Here is a 20875-nt window from a genome sequence, read left to right on the forward strand (position 1 = left end):
AGAAAATAGATGGATGCAGATTGTGAGTTCGTTTCTCAGTGGCGCCCCCACCCCCCTAGAGGGGTTGCATCAGGAAGGGCATCCAACGTAAAAACTGTGCCAAACAAATATGAGCGTTCACCTGAGATTATACGCTGTGGCGACCCCTAACGGGACAAGACGAAAGTAGAAGACGCTAACGTTAAACTTTTGACACGTTCTGATATACAAATTTGGGTTACGTCGAGGATATGGTTTAACATGTTCCGTCTCGTTTGAACAATTCTGAGTGGTACCAAATGTACAACTCCTTCAGGATGAGCTGTGTTATTTTTAGGCTTGACATGATCAGGATTTTTTAGGCCGATCACCAATCAGCGAGTTTAAAAAAAACAGTAAGCGAACACCGATCCAATCGAGCTATGAGTCTAACATGACCTATTCATCCATCCATCGATCTATTTTGCCACTTATCCTCACAAGGGTCGCGGGGAGCGCTGGAGCCCATCCCAGCTGTCAACGGGCAGGAGGCAGGGTACACCCTGAACTGCTTGCCTGCCAATCACAGGGCACATAGAGACAAACAGCCGCACTCACAATCACACCTGGGGGCAATTTAGAGTGTCCAATCAATGTTGCATGTTTTTGGAATGTGGAAGGAAACCAGAGTGGCCGGAGAAAATCCACGCAGGCACGGGGAGAACATACAGGCACACAGGCGGGTCCGGGATTGTACCCGGGACCTCAGAAATGTGAGGCCAAAGCTTTTACCATCTGAGCCACCATGCCGCCATGACATATTCGTTTACTGTATATACTATACTTGTGTAATGTACTTGATTTTTCAAAAACATAAATTTAAAATAAAGTATCTTTTGTTGTTGAATGCAGCCCTATGGGGGCACAAACCCGTGCAATCTGTAGGCCGGTCCCAAGCCCGGATAAATGCAGAGGGTTGCGTCAGGAAGGGCATCCGGCGTAAAAACTGTGCCAAACAAATATGAGCGTTCATCTAAAGAACCCCATACCGGATCGGTCGTGGCCCGGGTTAACAACGCCCGCCCCCGGCACTGCTAACCTGCAGGGCGTCGGTGGAAATTCAGCTACTGTGGGTCGAAGACAAAGAAGAGGAGGAAACCGGATCCAGCGTCAGAAGAAAAAGAGGAATGCACAGAGCCTACAACTGAGTGTAGGGACTTTGAATGTTGGGACTATGACAGGAAAAGCTCAGGAGTTGGTTGACATGATGATTAGGAGAAAGGTTGATATTCTGTGCATCCAAGAGAGCAGGTGGAAAGGTAGTAAGGCTAGAAGTTTGGGAGCAGGGTTTAAATTATTCTACCACGGAGTAGATGGGAAGAGAAATGGAGTAGGGGTTATTTTAAAGGAAGAGCTGGCTAAGAATGTCTTGGAGGTGAAAAGAGTATCAGATCGAGTGATGAGACTAAAATTTGAAATTGAGGGTGTTATGTACAATGTGGTTAGCGGCTATGCACCACAGGTAGGATGTGACCTAGAGTTGAAAGAGAAATTCTGGAAGGAACTAGATGAAGTAGTTCTGAGCATCCCAGACAGCGAGAGAGTTGTGATTGGTGCAGATTGTAATGGACATATTGGTAAAGGAAACAGGGGCGATGAAGAAGTGATGGGTAAGTACGGCATCCAGGAAAGGAACTTTGAAGGGCAGATGGTGGTGGACTTTGCAAAAAGGATGGAGATGGCTGTAGTGAACACTTATTTCCAGAAGAGGGAGGAGCATATAGTGACCTACAAGAGCGGAGGTAGAACCACGCAGGTAGATTATATTTTGTGCAGACGATGTAATCTGAAGGAGGTTACTGACTGTAAAGTAGTGGTAGGGGAGAGTGTAGCTCGACAGCATAGGATGGTAGTATGTAGGATGATTCTGGTGGTGGGTAGGAAGATTAAGAAGACAAAGGTAGAGCAGAGAACCATGTGGTGGAAGCTGAGAAAGGAAGAATGTTGTGCGGCCTTCCGGAAAGAGGTGAGACAGGCTCTCGATGGACAACCGAAGCTCCCGGAAGACTGGACGACGACAGCCAAGGTGATCAGAGAGACAGGCAGGAGAGTACTTGGTGTGTCATCTGGTAGGAAAGGGGAGAAGGAGACTTGGTGGTGGAACCCCAAAATACAGGGAGTCATACAAGGAAAGAGATTAGCGAAGAAGAAGTGGGATACTGAGAGGACTGAGGAGAGGCGAAAGGAGTACATCGAGATGCGACGTAGGGCAAAGGTAGAGGTGGCAAAGGCTAAACAAGAGGCATATGAAGACATGTACACCAGGTTGGACACGAAAGAAGGAGAAAAGGATCTCTACAGGTTGGCCAGACAGAGGGATAGAGATGGGAAGGATGTGCAGAAGGTTAGGGTGATTAAGGATAGAGATGGAAATGTGTTGACTGGTGCCAGTAGTGTGCTAAATAGATGGAAAGAATACTTTGAGAAGTTGATGAATGAAGAATATGAGAGAGAAGGAAGAGTTGAAGAGGCAAGAATGAAGGACCAGGAAGTGGAAATGATTACTAAGGGGGAAGTCAGAAAGGCATTACAAAGGATGAAAAATGGGAAGGCAGTTGGTCCTGATGACATACCGGTAGAGGTATGGAAGCAATTTGGAGAGATGGCTGTGGAGTTTTTGACCAACTTATTCAACAGAATACTAGCGGGCGAAAAGATGCCTGAAGAATGGAGGAAAAGTGTTCTAGTTCCCATTTTTAAGAACAAAGGGGATGTTCAGAGCTGTGGGAACTATAGAGGAATAAAGTTGATGAGCCACACAATGAAGTTATGGGAAAGAGTAGTGGAGGCTAGACTCAGGACAGAAGTAAGTATCTGCGAGCAACAGTATGGTTTCATGCCTAGAAAGAGTACCACAGATGCATTATTTGCCTTGAGGATGCTCGTGGAAAAGTACAGAGAAGGTCAGAAGGAGCTACATTGTGTCTTTGTGGATCTAGAGAAAGCCTATGACAGAGTACCAAGAGAGGAACTGTGGTACTGCATGCGTAAGTCTGGTGTGGCAGAGAAGTATGTTAAAATAGTACAGGACATGTATGATGGCAGCAGAACAATGGTGAGGTGACAGAGGAATTTAAGGTGGAGGTGGGACTGCATCAGGGATCAGCTCTGAGCCCCTTCCTGTTTGCAGTGGTAATGGATAGGCTGACAGATGAGGTTAGACTGGAATCCCCTTGGACCATGATGTTCGCAGATGATATTGTCATATGCAGTGAAAGCAGGGAGCATGCAGAGGAACAATTGGAAAGATGGAGACATGCACTGGAAAGGAGAGGAATGAAGATTAGCCAAAGTAAAACAGAATATATGTGCGTGAATGAGAAAAGTAGAGGGGGAAGAGTGAGGCTACAGGGAGAAGAGATAGCGAGGGTGGACGACTTCAAATACTTGGGGTCAACAATACAGAGCAATGGAGAGTATGGTCAGGAAGTGAAGAAACGGGTCCAAGCAGGTTGGAACAGCTGGCGGAAGGTGTCTGGTGTGTTATGTGACAGAAGAGTCTCTGCTAGGATGAAGGGCAAAGTTTACAAAACAGTGGTGAGGCCGGCCATGATGTACGGATTAGAGACGGTGGCACTGAAGAAACAACAGGAATCTGAACTGGAGGTGGCAGAAATGAAGATGTTGAGGTTCTCGCTCGGAGTGACCAGGTTGGATAGGATTAGAAATGAGCTCATTCGAGGGACAGCCAAAGCTGGATGTTTTGGAGACAAGATTCGAGAGAGCAGACTTCGATGGTTTGGACATGTTCAGAGGCGAGAGAGTGAGTATATTGGTAGAAGGATGCTGAGGATGGAGCTCCCAGGCAAAAGAGCGAGAGGAAGACCAAAGAGAAGGTTTATGGATGTGGTGAGGGAAGACATGAGGGCAGTTGGGGTTAGAGAGGAAGATGCAGGAGATAGGCTAAGATGGCAAAAGATGACACGCTGTGGCGACCCCTAACGGGACAAGCCGAAAGGAAAAGAAGAAGAAGAAGATCTTTTGTTGTTGCTGTGGCATCAGATTGCAAGATCTTATTGCAGTAGAAAATATCTGATATGGCCATCAGATATTTACATTACTACACCAAAAGTCACGAAAAAAATATATAAATATGACTGTAAAAATAAGATTTTGGATTCAGATATTGTATACTGTGCATGACGGCAACATGGAGTAAATGTGTTTCTAGGAACCGATCTATGATGTCATTGATAGGATCAGCGAATTATGACATCATAACCGATCAGCAAAAAATGCCAATTATCAGCCAATCCGGTCAGGTTGGCGTAAAGTGTAGTAATATTTCAAATGAGCTCATGCTAAATGAAAATGACTAAACTGAGGCAGGAAAGGAGTTTCTGGCTTCCTCTCCTCTCTGTTTCCTTTCTCTGCCGTCTTTTTGCGGGGACCTCCAAATAGAGGTGAGCACAGCACAATCGCTTATCTGAGCTCTGGCCTTTCCCCGGCACTTCCCTGCTGTCAGCAAGACGCCGCATCCCTGAGCCATCACTCCCTGTTCTCCATCACTTGCATCCTCTTGTCACACATTACAGTACAACGCCCAAGCATTTCTACAAATCGGGAGAAAGAGACATTTCTGGACAAAATGGAAAATATAAATTGTATGTATCACATTTTTTTCAATCTGGGGAAACAATGTGACCAGTATACTGTATTATATTTAATTTACGTCAAGTAAAACTAGATTTTAAAAGCCTGGTGGTGCAGCTGTAGAGCTTTGGCCTCAATGTTCTGAGGACCGGGGTTCAAATCCCGGCCCCACCTGTGTGGAGTTTGCATGTCCTTCCTGCGTCCGTGTACGTTTTCTCCGAGCACTCCGGTTTCCTCCCACATTCCCAAAACATGCATGGTAGGTTAAATGAAAACTGCCTGTAGGTGTGTGAGTGCGAATGGTTTTCTTTATACGTGCCCTGCGGTTGGCTGGCGACCGCTCCAGGGTGTACCCTAGCTCTCGTCCAGACTCAGTTGAGACAGGCTCCAGCACAGCCGTGGTGACCTTAGTGAGGACAAGCGCTGTGGGAAATGGATGGATGGATCTGTTTGAGGGAGGTTTTGATGTTACTGTACAGTATTTTTTTCTGCTTTATATACAGTATCACTGAGTCATCAACTAACTGTACCACAAGGGATGGCCTCTATTTGAGAAAATACCCCCGTACGATATGGTCACAAAGTAGCTTGTTGCCAAGGTTACAGTGCATATGCAGTACTCGTCTTTCTGTCTTTTATCTAGCTATGCCAGAACTTTACACTGTTGCATCATGAAAGTTGTTCTAAGAAGCATTTTCTGAATGATCCGTAAGTGCATCTCTAGCCTGCAGTTTATTTACTGAGTCTCCTGTTTAAAAAAAAAAAATAAATGAAACGATTATGAATCCGTGTCACCTCCAAGCTGCAGTCCTATCTTTGCCCGCATGCTTTTCAAATTTTGGATCGGCGAATTATGAAATCAAAACCGATCAGCAGATCAGCAAAAAAAAAAAAAAAAAAAAAAAAAAGGCAATTATCGTCCGATCCGTTCAGGCCGACATAAAGTCTAGTTATTTTTCAACTGAACTCACACTAAATGAGCCATAAGTGCATCTCTAGCCCGCAGTTTATTTACCCCTGTTTGAAGAATGAAAAGATTATGAATCAGTGCCACCTCCAAGCTGGAGTCCTATCTTTGCCTGCGTGCTTTTAAAATCTCCTTTTTTCTTTTGCATTGACTTTGTTACCGACGGCAAAGTCGAGAGATGTGAGACTGAGCGTTTATACAAAGCCTCTGGCCACAACAAATTTATTTTGGAGACATTTTAGGAGCAGAATGTAAATCTGTTCCTTTCTAGCCTAGCAGTAAAAGATAGTTAACTATGCCAGTGCTGCTATTTCGGTAACTTGTGTATTTAAGCAGACTGTCGATGTTCTAGTGTACTCAATCAATATTAATTGTACTTTTATTTTTATTCTCTTCTGTTTCTTTGTATTTAAATGGTTGCTCGTATGTAAAGCATATTAAATGTAAAGCACATTGAGTTCCCTTGTGTATGAAATGTGCTATACATCTAAATTTCCTTTGCTTTGTGTGTCTTTGGATAATATGCTCAGTTTGAACCACCGGCTTTATTTATTTACTCAGCGGTATTTGTTCTCTGCAAAAAATAAATACAAAATAAAAACACGTCATATTACCGGGCTTTTATATAGCACTACTACCACTAAAATGATATCAATGGTACCCAGATGCATCGTCTCTGTCATAAATTTAGCTGAGTTTGGATTTGACCACTAGGGAGCGCTGTTGTCCCTATTTTAATATATTCCCAATTGTCCCTTGTTTACATTTTCTTTTGAAAATATGGATTTTATGAATACTAAATTACACGCAGCCCAACATTTTTCCACATTTAATCTTAAATTGTTTGTTGGATGTTATTGCTATTATTTTTGTGGTTGTTGGTGCACATACATTTGAATATAAACTGATAATTAAAAACATCGTCAGAACATTCATTTAAAATTTGAGTTAAAAAAATGCCATGTTATTCTCATTCCAACATTCCCACTTAAATTATGGATCTTACAGGGTTTCGAGTACTGTACTTAAAGGCATTTTTAATTTCATTTTAAAGGGCTTGTTTAAAATAAAAAAATATCATCACTGCTGGATTTTGTTTTACTGTCTCAAAACTCTCAACATCAGCAATGGGCTAAAACAGAAAACAAACAACAACAACAAAAGAACTGTCACTTATCTCTCGAGGAAGTAAAACCAAATTAACTTTTTCATGACATAGCATCTGTCATCTGAAGATATTTTCCAACACCGTGTTTGATTACTAGCATAATATTATCTGTATTGTGAATTTAGTCTAACTTTTGTGTTTTTGCATTCATCAGACTGCACGTACACCTGCCATCTGGAGTGTGAAAGACAGGTCCAGCTGGACTGCAACCAGAGGGACAATGTGCCTGAAGAAACTCTTTTTCCCAGACCCCACCGCTCCACAGGAGAACACAAGGTAACCATTTTGAATAGAAAATACATGTGGAATAGTTCTAATATCGTGGCATTTTAGAGGTACTGGCAACCTGTGTGTATGTGTGTGTGTGTGTGTGTGTGTGTGTGTGTGTGTGTGTGTGTGTGTGTGTGTGTGTCGCTTAATTGCACAGTGCTTCAACATCTCTCTAAGCCCGCACTTCTTTCAAGACCCCCCGTCACCAATAAATGGAAGCGCTTCTAAACATGAACCAGACCTCCATTACTGTCGTAATTTGCAGATCAAGAGTTGTTAGGTATAGCTTCATGTCACTTATCCACGTGCTTTTATCATCTGTTGTGTGCCAGGCATGCAAAGTGCTCTCGGCATCCCAGCTGCAATCACCCACACAGTTGTGGTTTAACACACACACGCACAAACGGTTCACTTACATGTGAGTCACACAAACTCACGGACCTGCAGCATAATGTCAGCAGTCAGTGGGCAGATGAGACAAAATTAGAACCCTGGTAGTGAGCCAGGTAGTACTCCACTTCCAGAGAGCGTGAACAAACCCATTCCTATTATCACATTGACCTAAAAAATGTTTGAGGGATTAAGTGACAAAGTGATGACCATTTTTTTTTCTTTACCAAATGTCATAACAATTATGGAATCTATAGTTGGATGAGTGGAACCACTGTTTAATGATCGGATTTTCTGACCTGAATACAGCTCACTGGTACTGCAGAGTAGGTAGAAAGAAGGCAATTTATTTCCCTGCAGTCTTCTTCACTCTCTCGCTATCATTTGGTCTCCTTTATAGCTCAATCTGTGTGCGGGTTTCAGGAATTGGTGCCTTTGGGAGCAGAGGCCCGCTGGCAATTTGAGGGCAGATTAAAAGGTCGGTGAGGTTAGAGGTCAGTTTAATCTCCATGCTGAGTAATCATTCACTATATGGTAATCTCATTTTTAGTACCACAAAATCAACTTTCATTCACCACGCAATGGTGAACATGGATTTATAGGTTATATTCACCCATTATTTTGGCACACCTATACAATCTAGCCGTTTTCAAGATTTTGTGCACTATGTTTTAACCATTTGTTTACTTTATTTACGTTGCTATGTTTGCTGTCAAATGGCATTGTAGCTTTGATGTATTAGAAAAAAGCAGGGAAGTCTGTCATACCAGATACTTCCCATTTTGCAGTACAATAATAAAATTTCACATATTCACATAAACATTATTTTCCTATTGTTTGTGTTTTCCTTTGTTTGAGCCCAGCAGGGCTCTGAGATTGACTGACTCAGGTCAAATAGTGGAGTGCAGTCCAAAGCAAACGTGGTGAAGCAGCATTTTGCTATTACGCTGCAAAAAAAATGGAATAAGTTTCAGAGGTGATGTCAGCTTCAAGTGTGAGTGTTGTCAAATCCAGATTAAAAACTCTTTTCTTTCATGCGTTTTAGAGTACTTCCACTTTTCATTGATATTTCTTGGACTATAGCTGTTTTAAGTGTACTTTTTCAACTGATGTTTATTGATTTGAATGCGATTAATCGTGTAAAGCGCATTGAGTTACCTTGGGTGTGAAATGCGTTATACAAATAAATTTGTTTTGCTTTGGTTAGCATTTTACATGCAGCAGCACAATACTAGATGTGTGACAGTCATCTTCCCCCGTGGTCTCGCTGTATATGCGTCTTCTTGTCACTGGAGTTCAGTTGTTGTACGGACAGTATGTAAAACAGATCACTCATCGACATTTCCCTCTCTTGTTAGAGGTTGTTCTCAGTTAGAGGAAGTGGTGTTGCACTGCAGAGAGAACAAGACGGTGAGAGAGAAGGGGGAGGGTAGGCTGATAACCACAGATGGTCGAGCGAGAGGCTGCACAAGAGAGTGAGGAAAGCGGGTGTAGAGAGAGAGTGAGAGAGAGAGGAGAGGGAGGCATCAGTCTCTTGTTTTGGATTGACAAAGCGACACATCGAAGACGCGAAGGTATATGGAGGCAGCGGCTCTGCCCAATGCTTCGTTGGTGCATATTGTAGATCTGTCGCTCTCGGAGCCGGACACGCTATCCGTTCATATAAACATCAGCATCACTTGGATGCTTCGTAAGAAGATGACAGGATGTGGTGTCGCGTACCCACATTGGTGACTGTTAGTTTGCAAGTGTAGCAAGTAGCTGCCAGGTGGGTTAACTTGACACCCAGCTGTAAAGTGACTCCAGGACACCCAGGGCAAGGTAATCTCATTCTGAGCATTTAGATAGCGTATGTTGTCTATATATATATTCTCGGATTTCCTGGTCACCCCCTGAAATTGCTGCTACAGGTGGGATATAAAGGACTCAAAGGGAGTCTAGTTAGATCCGACTCTGCCGGGACCTCTCCATGACTGTCAACACGGAGCCGACTCCCTCCATGACTGGCAGTAACAGCATGAGCAGCGGGTACTGCAGCCTGGACGATGAAAGCGAAGATTTCACTTTCTTCACAGCCAAGACGTCATTCTTCCGTAAACCCAAGCATGCCGTTAAGGTACAGAACTTTGTGGATATCGTTGGTGCCTGAGCAAACGAGTCGCTGTTTTATTTATTTTTTTTTAAATGACTATTTCGGTGAGAAACATGAAGGCAAGGAAAGCAGAAGTTTGAGGAGGAAGTGGTTAGGACACTGTAGGCAGCCTCTTGCTGCATGTAGGTATGGGAAGTCATACATCATTTAGCAGTATTGATCAATTCAGCCTTGTCCATCAACCTCAGTGCCTCATATAACCCCCGCATCCATCATATGTGAGGCACCCATGCATCTAACATTGTAGCATGTATGAGGTGTGAAGGCCACGACATGTATTTTTAACTGAGTTAATGATGTCAACCTCCTCAGTGTGTGGGAGAGGTTTCCGTAGAAACGAAGCTGATACTCGAGCACTTGACTGTGTGTGTGTGTGTTGTGTGTGTGTGTGTGTGTGTGTGTGTGTGTGTGTGTGTGTGGTGTGTGTGTGTGTCTGTCTGTCTGTGTGTATGCCTGCGTTGGCCACTTCTCAACTGTAGCAATTTTTTTTTTCTCGAGTTACCATGGAAACTTTTTTTTCCCCCCTTATCAGCCTGTACACACATACTTTATGTGTGACATTTCCTTGTGGCAATACTGTGCATCTTATTGGCGGAGAACAGAACTTACTTCATCACCAACTCATACATTCCATTTTAGTTTTGTGCTCTAATACTACGACACAGATATAGGAGCTATATCAGTCGAGCTGATTCTGATTGGAATACTTTAAGGCAAAAACAGATGCTTTAAAACACTTTTTGCACATTTGTTTTTTTTTTTTTAGTGAAAGTAATCTTTTGAGATAATCTTAGGTAGGTTGGACAAGGTGGAGGAAATTATGAACAACTTGAAGTAGCACTCAGTATTAGCACAAAATTTTCAAGGTTCTGCTTGAAGGCTAAACAATGCAAGAAAAAAGCCTACTTGAACAACTGAACCTTATATGGTGTTAATCAGACTCGAGGCACTTGAAATGTTGACAGGTGTGTGCTGACTCTAATTCAACATAAGTTTCAACGTGATTGGTTTCTTGAATGTGAAGACAGCCACATCCCAAACATGAGAGGGTGTGGTCACTTGTGCAACCATATGTTGCCATTTGTTTAGTTTTACTTCACGTCCCCAGAAGATTTCAGTTTTGCAGGTTATTAGTCACATTAACAGTTTATTTTTTTATGACTCGTATCTTTAGTGACATCCAAATATATAAATCCCTATTGTTCAGTTTTTGCCTGGAAAGTACTTGTTGAAATTTCTAACTACATTTTGATCCAGACTTTTGGCAAAGTGGAAAAAAAAATGTATTTAGCAGGAAACCAAGTCCATTAGTGGGCCGCATACACTGAGTCCGCATACACTGAGTTGGCAGGCCGCATCTGACCCACTGGCCTTAATTTTGACACCGGTGCACTCCAGGTTTCTCCGTGTACAGTTCCACAAGACAAGTGACAATTAACAGCTCAACTGGTTACCCCCCGACTCCGTCTTACCAGGCGATGCCTTTTGTGTCGAATTATGCAAAAATACAATCCCTAAATAATTGACCAGCTGTGCAGTCAGCTTGTGTTGTTAGCTTTGCCATTGGCTCGAGACGTGATGCGAGACGTGATGCTGCGAGGACTTGGCCTGACTGTGCTGTCAGCATCTGTGTTGTCGGCTGCTAAAGCGTGTTATCTGTGATAGCCCCAGGAAGCTGGTTGTGAATGACGTTATGGTTGCAGCACCATTGGAGGGAATGTTTATGCTCTACTGTACATCAAGTGATGATGGAGTGGCTGCACGTCCTCTTTTCCATGGGTTTGAATATGAAAAGGAGATTATGCAAACAAATATGAGTGGTGCTGTGAATGGAGGTGCTCAGTGTGAAAGGCAGTAATTGTGTTCGGTCCATACGCACTACAAAACATATACTGTACTGTACATTCATCAAAACGGTGAAGGGGGCTGGGGGTTCAGATCCACTTTGCATTCTAAACTATTTCCGGTCTATCTCCTCACATAAACCCGTTAGCTTTGGTGTATGAGTGCTGTTTCCTGTAAAGTTGTGGCTGTTGTTTGCATTGTTCTCTGTCACTGCGTTTTTGATGCAGCGAGTTACATTGAGGGATTGACTTCAATTCGACTGATTAAATGTGAAGATAAAATGAGTGAAAATTATCTTTCACTCCATAACACCATTTTAACCGTACTTAGGCTTTCATTTTTTGACAATAGGAATAATAATGCTAAGTTAATTAATTCAAACATTCAATGTAGGTTGAGAAATGATTTTCTCTTTTTGCCTTCTATTTAGGTACCCTTCCCCAGAATAATAAAATGGTACAGATTGGTCATTTTACATTCTCACATTAAGCACCAGTTTTTATTTTGCACGGAGAGTTAACAGGCCATTAACGTTAATGTTTGTGTGTGGTTTGACGGCAAACAGCATTTTAGTTTTCATCACTTTCCAATGGAAAGCACATATCCAGGTACGATACATGGTTTTGATTGGATTGGTCATAACAGTGCAACCTCGTTCAGCTTGTGCACTTTCAGAGTTGTGTTGTTTTTCTGATGTATGAGTTGTGAATTTGTGAGCTGTAGTGCATGTGTTGTGGTTAGTACATCTGGTCTTTGTATTTGATCTTAATATTAGATACATTATTAAAGCACACACAGACAGAAATACAGAGTAACATATTGAAAGAACCTTGAAAGTAATTTTTCAAGCAGTTGTGTGACCTCTCTTGTCTGCTCTCATCAAAATGAGAGCATAAACACATCCTTTCGTCACCCTGGTGTGGGCATGAGTGTGTGTATGTCTGTCTGTCTGTCCCTGTGGAACAGCACTGGGTGTTTTGCACATTTAGGCAGTCATAAATCTCTCAGTGCCACGTCCCATAAATCGACAGCGTAGAAATCGGCCTCCCAATAAAAGCAGCATTGTGAAATCAGTTCTCTCATCAATTATTGATGTATTATATTGACGATTTCAGTAATAGATGCCATAAAGTATTTGTTGCAATTAATATGACCTTAGAAAGAAATTAATCCAATGATAATAATGAAAAATAATATTAACTATACTGTACAACTGGAAATGATATAAAAGGAAGAAAGTGCAGTGGGAGGGTCCCACAAAGTCAGAAGTTATTGTTTTGTAGTCACAGTCGTTGGTATGTAGAGAGGCCGCGCACTGGCTGTGATGCATTTAGAGGCTAACACAAACGCAGGAATTCCTGCGAGGTTCTTTTCAATGCGCTTGCTTTTGACGTGGGAGGAACTTTAGATGCATATCATGCATATTCCTAAAATGCTTTTCTGAGCCTCAATTGTTCTGTTCACACTGTTGCGTAAGTGTCTGACATTAAACCTTTAAAGTCCCATTGTATCTATTTTATCTTACTTATTATTATTATTACCTATTTTGTAAGTGTAGTATAGTGTAGTCGTGTTAAGGTATCGAGTTAATATAAAGGTCCTCTTTACAATATAAATATTCAGGCTCAAGCTGGTTTTGAACATTTTTGGCCACATTATCAGAGCAGAAGGTTACCAGGAAGTATGTTGCAATTTGTTTGTGATTATTTGCAAACACCCCAAATTCCCACCATACAGAATCCAGTGCTGTGTTGAGCTCAGAATAATTACAGGGTTTCCCGTTTAGCTGAGTTGTTCAGTTGTTACCTGGCTGTCCCAGTGGCAAGCGCAGAAAGTTTTTTTTTTTCTTCTAGCTGGAAATCCTGTCATTCCACAGGAGCAACAAAAGCAACAAAACATTGTCTTGAAAATGATAAGATGATTTTTTTTCTTCTGTAACAGCCATCCTAAATCCTAAAAAAGATTTGTTGAACATTCACCAGAAATGCTTGAAAGATATCATGCGTAATAAAGTTTTGGTCTCATATTCGACATTTGCAATTCATTACATTATACTGCATACAGTATATATGGTTGTAATGTTTTTATCTTGCAGACCTCTAGCCAAGATGAGCTATACAGTATATTGTTTATGAGCTTTGTGTTGTTTGATACCCAAACTTCTCTATATTAATACACACAGAGGCACACTCATTTCACATCTTCTCTATAGACATGAAACAGAGATTCCAGCACACAATCTGAGGACTTCCCTTTGGAAGTAATTCCTGACCTGCATTTCTCTCGCTCTCATTCATACGTCGTCTCGTTCTTTCTCTCTCTCTGCCCCAGATAATGCAAATGAACAGAGGAAGAAAAAAAATATATATATATATATATTATAAGATAAAGAGGATGCTTCCTGGTGTACTATAAATAACCCAGTAAAACTCTGTGTTGCTAAGGCTGGCTCAGCAGCTTCTCTTTCATCATTCCTTTCCCTATACTCTCTCTCTCTCTACACTCCTCTCTTGCGCTCCCTCCCCACCTCCACCTCACGCCCTCCTGTCATTGCTGCTTCCATTGCCCTCACCCTCATCCTCATCCTCTTATTCGTCATGGCACACCGTCAATATTTGGGTGCAGTGATGCCGACTGAGTCATTGGATCACTCCATTCGCAACATTTCCTGTTACCTTTCTGCTATGCATCCTAATTCGTTACAGTCTGAATAGAACATTGCTGAGTTTAGCAAACATGGGGGACAGTGATTTCATTAATTGGCCACAACTGAATGCAGGTAGGCAGTGGCACGGTGCCTCAGCTGGTAAAGTGTTGGCCTCACAGTTCTGAGGACCCAGGTTCGATCCCGGCCTCGCCTGTGTGGAGTTTGCATGTTCCCCCCGTGCCTGCGTGGGTTTTCTCTGGCCACTGTGGTTTCCTTCCACATTCCAAAAACATGCAACATTAATTGGACACTCTAAATTGCCCCTAGGTGTGATTGTGAGTGTGGCTGTCTGTGTCTATGTGCCCAATGATTGGCTGGTATCCAGTTCAGGGTGTACCCTGCCTCCTGCCCGTTGACAGCTGGGAAAGGCTCCAGCACTCTCACAACCCTTGTGAGGATAAGCGTCAAAGAAAATGAATGGATGGATGGATGCTGGTACAAGATGAGGATGCTTTGATTGTGTTTAGCCAAGCATGGACCCTTCATTCACAGCCGCAATGATCTTATTCAGATGAGACTGATACAATCCTAATGGAAGCAACACCACCTTGTGGCTAAAATGAACATTGTATGATTTTTTTTTTTTTTTTCTGTCTGACAACAGAAGAGTGAGGCAAAGGCGGAAGAGGCAGGAGGTGTAAAAGACCTTCCAGATGAAGAGGTGTCCAAAAGGATAGAAGAATACAACTCACGGGTATCAGAGAATGGCATGAAACTGGTGAGTTGTCAGTGGTGGTGATCATATTATTTTGAAAATACAGTTTTTGAGAACTCAGAAAAGGAGTGGCGGGTGTGGTGGTGGGGCATTATTTCAGAGTTTAAGAATCATTTTCACAAAATGTCAGGGAATTTATTTCATTGTCATATATGAAACCCATTGAAAACTACGGAAATCTTCAAATTTAATGAGAATAGACAAGATCAATTAAATTAAAATAAATATACATAAATTATAGACATTTCAGTACAATAACATTCAGTTTAAAACTTGGTTATGCTAGTGAAGTTTACAGATATCAGAATCATCTTTATTGGTCAAGAATGTTAAATCACATAATGAATGTTTCTCCATTGGTGGGAACTACTTAGGTAATACAGCAAATACATATAAATAATTACAGAATAAAATAAAATGTAGTAGGGTTCCAAAAGAACTGAATAGCCATAAGTGATGCTATAACAAAATGATTAGCTTTCTTTAGAATAATCAGTAGACAACAATTGGATGCAAACTTCACGGCTGATACGCTTGCTTTATACGATTCATTTTTTTCAACAAAGTAGGCCTCCTCAAATGTATCTAACAGTTAAAAGATTTTTCCTCAAGCTAGTTTCATCTTGAAGTTAGTCAATAATGTTTAAAAATGACAGATGACGTGGGGGGGATCATTAGTGTCGATTTCTGAAAGAATTTGGAACTGATCGTATTTGGACACAGGGGTTTTCCGCCTGACAGCAGCAATATATAAGTGGATATAACTGAACCTTATTTGGGGTTAGATATACAGAGAAGAAAATAGGTATTTGAACACCCAGCTATATTGCAAGTTCTCCCACTTAGAAATCATGGAGGGGTCTGAAATTTTCATCATGCATCGTGCATGTCTACTGTGAGAGAGATAATTAAAAAAAATCCAGAAATCACAATGTGATTTTTTAAATAATTTATTTGTGTGATACAGCTGCAAATAAGTATTCGAACACCTGAGAAAACCAATGTTAATGTTAAAGTTGGACTGAGGTCTTTGAGGGTCAGAATTCTAGCTGATATAAAGGGGTTCAAATACTTACACGCTGGGTTCATTTTCAACTCCTTTGCGGTGTCCCTGTGCCTAAAGGCCCAGCCTTCTTTGTGTCACTCTGCCGCAGGCTTCTGACGGCTCTTACACAGGTTTCATCGAAGTCCATCTGAGGCTCAGTCGACCCGTCACAGTTCCCGCTGTCGAGGTGCAGGTCCCCAGAGGCCCCGGTGGATCACAGTCACAGGGTCAAGACCGTGGGCAGGGTGAGGACAGAACCTCCTCCTACCTCCCATGTGACTGCGTCAAGCAGCTGCACATCAGCTCTACGACAACCACCAGAGAGGTGATCCAGGGCTTGCTGAAGTTCATGGTGTTGGACAACCCTTGCAAGTTTGCCTTGTACAAACAGACACATCGTGATGGACAAGGTGAGCGACGAAGGACTGGCGCCTCTAATCGTTCACACAAAGATGATTGAACACTCATTTAGCTTTTGTCTTTGTCAGATTTGTTCCAGAAACTTCCTCTGTGTGAGCGTCCTCTTCTTCTGAGACTGATTGCAGGGCCTGACCCCGAGCAGCTCAGTTTTGTCCTCAAGGAAAACGAGACTGGAGAAGTTGAGGTAACAAAGCACAGAAACACAATTGTTTGCAATTATTTGGCGCTTTTCACACAAGGAAGTTAATATTTTGCCTTTTTGTTGTACAGTGGACTCCCGCATCATCATGGTTTGGCACGTTCTGTGGATTTTTTTTTTTTCTTCATTTTTTCTAAAAGGGGTTTTTTTGGTTTTTTTTTCTTTTAGTGGGAGGAACCAACCCCTATTGCCACATTATCCCTGCTTGATTGAAAATTCCGTGGATTAAAAAAAAAATATATATATATATATATATACTGTCCATGTTTTTTGTTCATCCCCAATGCAATGATCATGACCGTCAAGTTACTGTATCTGCAGATTTTCGTTATTAGCAGTTCGGCCTTGTTTCTCCACATCAATTGTGACCGTTGCCTGTATTGATTTGTCTTTCTGAAGCTTTTACATAATTTGTGGCGGTATTTTAGTGACAACCCACACACTGATCATGCCATGGGATATACAATAGATTAAATATCTGCTATTCGCTGGGTATCAGGACCGAGCCTTACCACCAATGGCGAAAAAAAGTGATCAATTAATGATTAATAGTAATAGTAATGGGTATAAATGTGCAACAAACTATGATCTCAAAACACTCTAATATTATTTCAAACTGAGCTTACATCAATTACCCCTAAAAAAAGCGATGGTTTACAGATAAATTGCAAAAAAAAAGGAAAAAAATGGACCACAGATATGCAAGTATGTTAACCAAAATGAGATCAGCAGAGCAAAAACACGTGGAAAACGTTACTCATCCCAGACAATGATCTTAAAATAGTTGAGATGTATCACTCAACATACATCCTTGACACCAATTACTACTCTCCTGTTAGCCAAGGCTATGACTCCATCGGTCCTTTCAATCCTTTTGACAAAGTCAAAAAAATAACAGTACAGGAATAAGACAGATGTAGGGAGAATATGCAAACCTTGCACCAATTTGACATTGGAACCCTGAATCCTTTGAAGGTTAAAGCATATTTTGCATTGAAACATTTTTACTTGTATCCTATTCATCAATTTGGAGGACTGTACAAAACCTGCGGGGAGGTCTTGTTTGGAATTAAAACCCGTAGATAGAATGAATGGTTACATCCTTATGACTTACAGAAAACTAATAATAATGTGTTGTCAACAGTGGCACGCCTTCTCCGTCCCGGAGCTCCAAAACTTCCTGGTGATTCTGGATAAAGAAGAGGCAGAGCGTGTGCGAGCAGTGGAGTCAAAATATACAATGTACAGACGCAAGCTACAGCAAGCTCTACAACAACACGACCCCTGACCTCCTCACTTGGTGCCGTGTGACCTCAAAGCAGGGAGAGATTTGACCCTTTCAACACTGAAGGCCCACCCTCGTCCCCCCTCCAAGGCCCCGCGATCCAATCAGAGAGCTCTGAGATGGAGCCGAGCTCGTCTCCACATACACAAACAAACAAAGCCTTTCTCAGGACACATTGTACTCCTCTTCCGCCATCTTTGAGGAGCTCCAGGAGACTTTAAGGGGTGTTGGAACTTCTGCAAAAACACAGCTGGGATGGCAGTGTTTAATTGCATTTAAAATGACCTTCTCTCCTTCTGCCACTGCTGCTACTGCAAAGTGTTACTTATGCATGTGTCTCTCTCAGCTCATCCCCACACATACTTACAGCACTGCTGACCACCCATGTAGAATGATAAAATAGAACGCATGGTTCCCTTTTCAGCATCTCTTCGGAATAAAAGGACAATCATAACAAACGTTTGTTTTCTTGAAATGTTGGCTCTGATTTACAAGATTCAGGTGGTCGTTTTGTCGCTTGAATCCATGACGTGGACTTATGAGGATGGTGTTTGGGTTATCTTGTTGAATAAAGAACACAGCTTTAAAAAGAATCCAATACTCCATCCTAGCATTCGGTATTCCTACTTCAGCAAGTCGATAAGGTGATGAACGAGAAACAGCATCCTTCCGTGGGACAAATGTCTGAGCTTCGCATGCAAATGAAGCCATTTTGTGACTCGGAAACACGGTTTTGATGTTTGCCCCCAAACTCGGAGCAACACATCCAGCATGGTGATTTGAAAATCTGGCAAATACATTAGGATGCTCTTTCAATTTGAGAACGGCACACACACACCGAGCAGCCGCAACATGAGGTGCAGTGGTCCATTTAAGAGCTTTATCAAAATGGATTGACACTGTCAGAGAGCGGTTTATTTAACAGTGGTTTCTAGTGTGGTTGTTCTGCAGCATGCGGCCTCATAATCAGAGTCCAATGACACGTAATTATTGAATCACAAGTGGTTGTGAAAATACCGTAACTGCTGTTTTTTCCACTCAACAGTACCAGTTCAGTGAGACTGCACACCTTGCTTTTGGGACTGGAAAAACACAAACAAAAACAACATCATATCAGATATTGATTGTCTCCCGTATTTATAAATTCAATTCAAGAGGATCCTGTGGGCAGCAGGGAAATGAACCACCGCAGAAAAGTAGACCGCTGAGTCTCGTATAGTACTGCGGGGTCCGGAACTGAGGCATAATGAAGCAAGATCGAATTAGCCTGTGGTTGTATGCATCCTAGAATGTGCTGGGGCTGTCCAAGTACAATTTGCAAGAGAGGAAAGCTATCAGTACTAGAGAGTAGAGCCATAGAGGTACAGCACTTACTTTGCATGGCAAATGGGGCAAATTGCTTAAAAGCGAACATGCAAGTAACTTCTATGTAAATTAAAAGGAAAGCAAAAATCATAAAGGTTATGTACCAATGATGGGTTTGTGATGCATACAGTATGTGATACAATAAGTATACACTGGAAAATGACAGTTTGTTGTTAGAATGAATATCATTCTTTTGGCATCATTGTGCATGTGTGGAGTTGATGTGAAAACTGTCCTCTTTTGTTGTAGTGACTTTGACACAAACTCATGCGGCCCCACTTACCAAAATGAGCATTGTGTAATTTATTTACATCCTCAGATTGAGTTGCATGGATGATAAATGATTTTATGTTTTTAATCAATTTGGACCAAACAATTGAATACACAGTCACACAATGCTGTTTCACCGTTTTCAAATAAATATGATTGATGAGGCCACTTGTCCATTAGCACTTAGTTTAGCTTAAGAGCAGAGTTGTGTTCGTCATACTCAAACAATTTTTGGAAAACAATTCAACAAACAAGAAGGGCGCAAAGGGCCTCAGTTCAACTTTTGCAAATTAGCATGACCTGGATCACTGACAATCCACACAAGCAAAAAAAAAAACGTTTAAATTTTTTTTTTGTGCAAGCGCATTGGTATTTTCCTTATTGAAACTGTGATAGTAATTAGTGATAACAATAAAAAAAAAAATTAGGAGACTATTGTATGAGCTTAACGATATGCTTCTCAGTTAACACTTGGTGTGAAACCTGAGCTGATCCCACAGGCAGTGCCTTTTGTTTCCTGTGTCCAGTGATATCGCGACATGTACCTAATGCATGGACGGTGTGTCGCGGTACACAGGTGCCTCGTTATTTGTATGTGTTCAAATATTTTTTTCTTTAAGGTGGTGACACACTCACCTTACACTCATTTGTCATTCCAACAAACCGTGTGCGTGTGTGTGAGACTGTTATTTATGTAATTATATGCCCAAGGTTGGAGATGTTATGCTTTTTTGCAACTTATTTTGTTTGACTTGAAGATGGGTGATGACCATATGAATAGAGATGTACAGACTATCTGACTGAAATAAAATAAAATAAAAAGATTATCCCTATTGGGAAATCATCCTGATATTTTTGTTTTCTTTGTTTGCGGTGTGATTTTTGCACACCAGAGTTAGACTATGTTATGTCACTTCCTCTGCCTCATGTTTCAAGTTTACTTGTACAACACAGATCTATATTGATACTCACAAAAATATAACTTGGGTAGGATTATGTTTCACAACATTCCTTCCACACACAGTCTTCCCGGAAGGTTGCAAAAAAAAAGACTGAATATATTGAAGGGGAATGAATTCTAAATTTAGGGTGTATAGATAAACAACACCATAACGACACATTTACATTGCATTATTTCCACTTGCTTCCTTAAAGACACTACTTGTGTGTTAAAATTATGTGTTAGCTTTAGAGGATACAACATACATTTTCAACTTTATTTAGATGTACAGTGTAATTTTCTTTTCCAAGGTTGATCTTTTAAGCACTGTGCTATTCAGAATCATACTTTTGTGTTTGCTTTTGTTCAGTAGAAAATTGGCCTTTGGTCAAGCTACACGGAAGACACAAGTGAGTTTTGCCAACACAACATTCCAATGAAAGCTAGAAAGCTGAAGAGGAATTTCACTCTTCAGCACAAGAACCTCGAGCATACACCCACATCCTCAAAAGAAAGGCGTTACCAG

The 20875-nt window shown here is 41.5% G+C and overlaps 1 protein-coding gene across 4 annotated transcripts in view; it reads left to right on the forward strand.

Annotated features, from left to right (window-relative positions):
- The window catches only part of rassf5 (Ras association domain family member 5), a 33704-nt gene extending 13477 nt beyond the window's left edge, over positions 1–20227 (forward strand). Inside the window, exons 1-6 of one of the 4 annotated variants that reach the window (XM_061831667.1) lie at positions 8905–9227; positions 9317–9522; positions 14715–14828; positions 15980–16280; positions 16359–16474; positions 17634–20224. In XM_061831667.1, coding sequence (XP_061687651.1) covers positions 9376–9522; positions 14715–14828; positions 15980–16280; positions 16359–16474; positions 17634–17777 — 822 coding nt within the window. In that variant the 5' untranslated portion in view covers positions 8905–9227; positions 9317–9375 and the 3' untranslated portion in view covers positions 17778–20224. The other 3 variants (XM_061831665.1, XM_061831664.1, XM_061831666.1) reach the window with 3 other exon arrangements.
- The last annotated feature ends 648 nt before the right edge of the window (positions 20228–20875 follow it).

Source organism: Syngnathoides biaculeatus, chromosome 10 (genome assembly GCF_019802595.1).
Source record: "Syngnathoides biaculeatus isolate LvHL_M chromosome 10, ASM1980259v1, whole genome shotgun sequence".
Taxonomy (NCBI): Eukaryota; Metazoa; Chordata; class Actinopteri; order Syngnathiformes; family Syngnathidae; genus Syngnathoides; species Syngnathoides biaculeatus.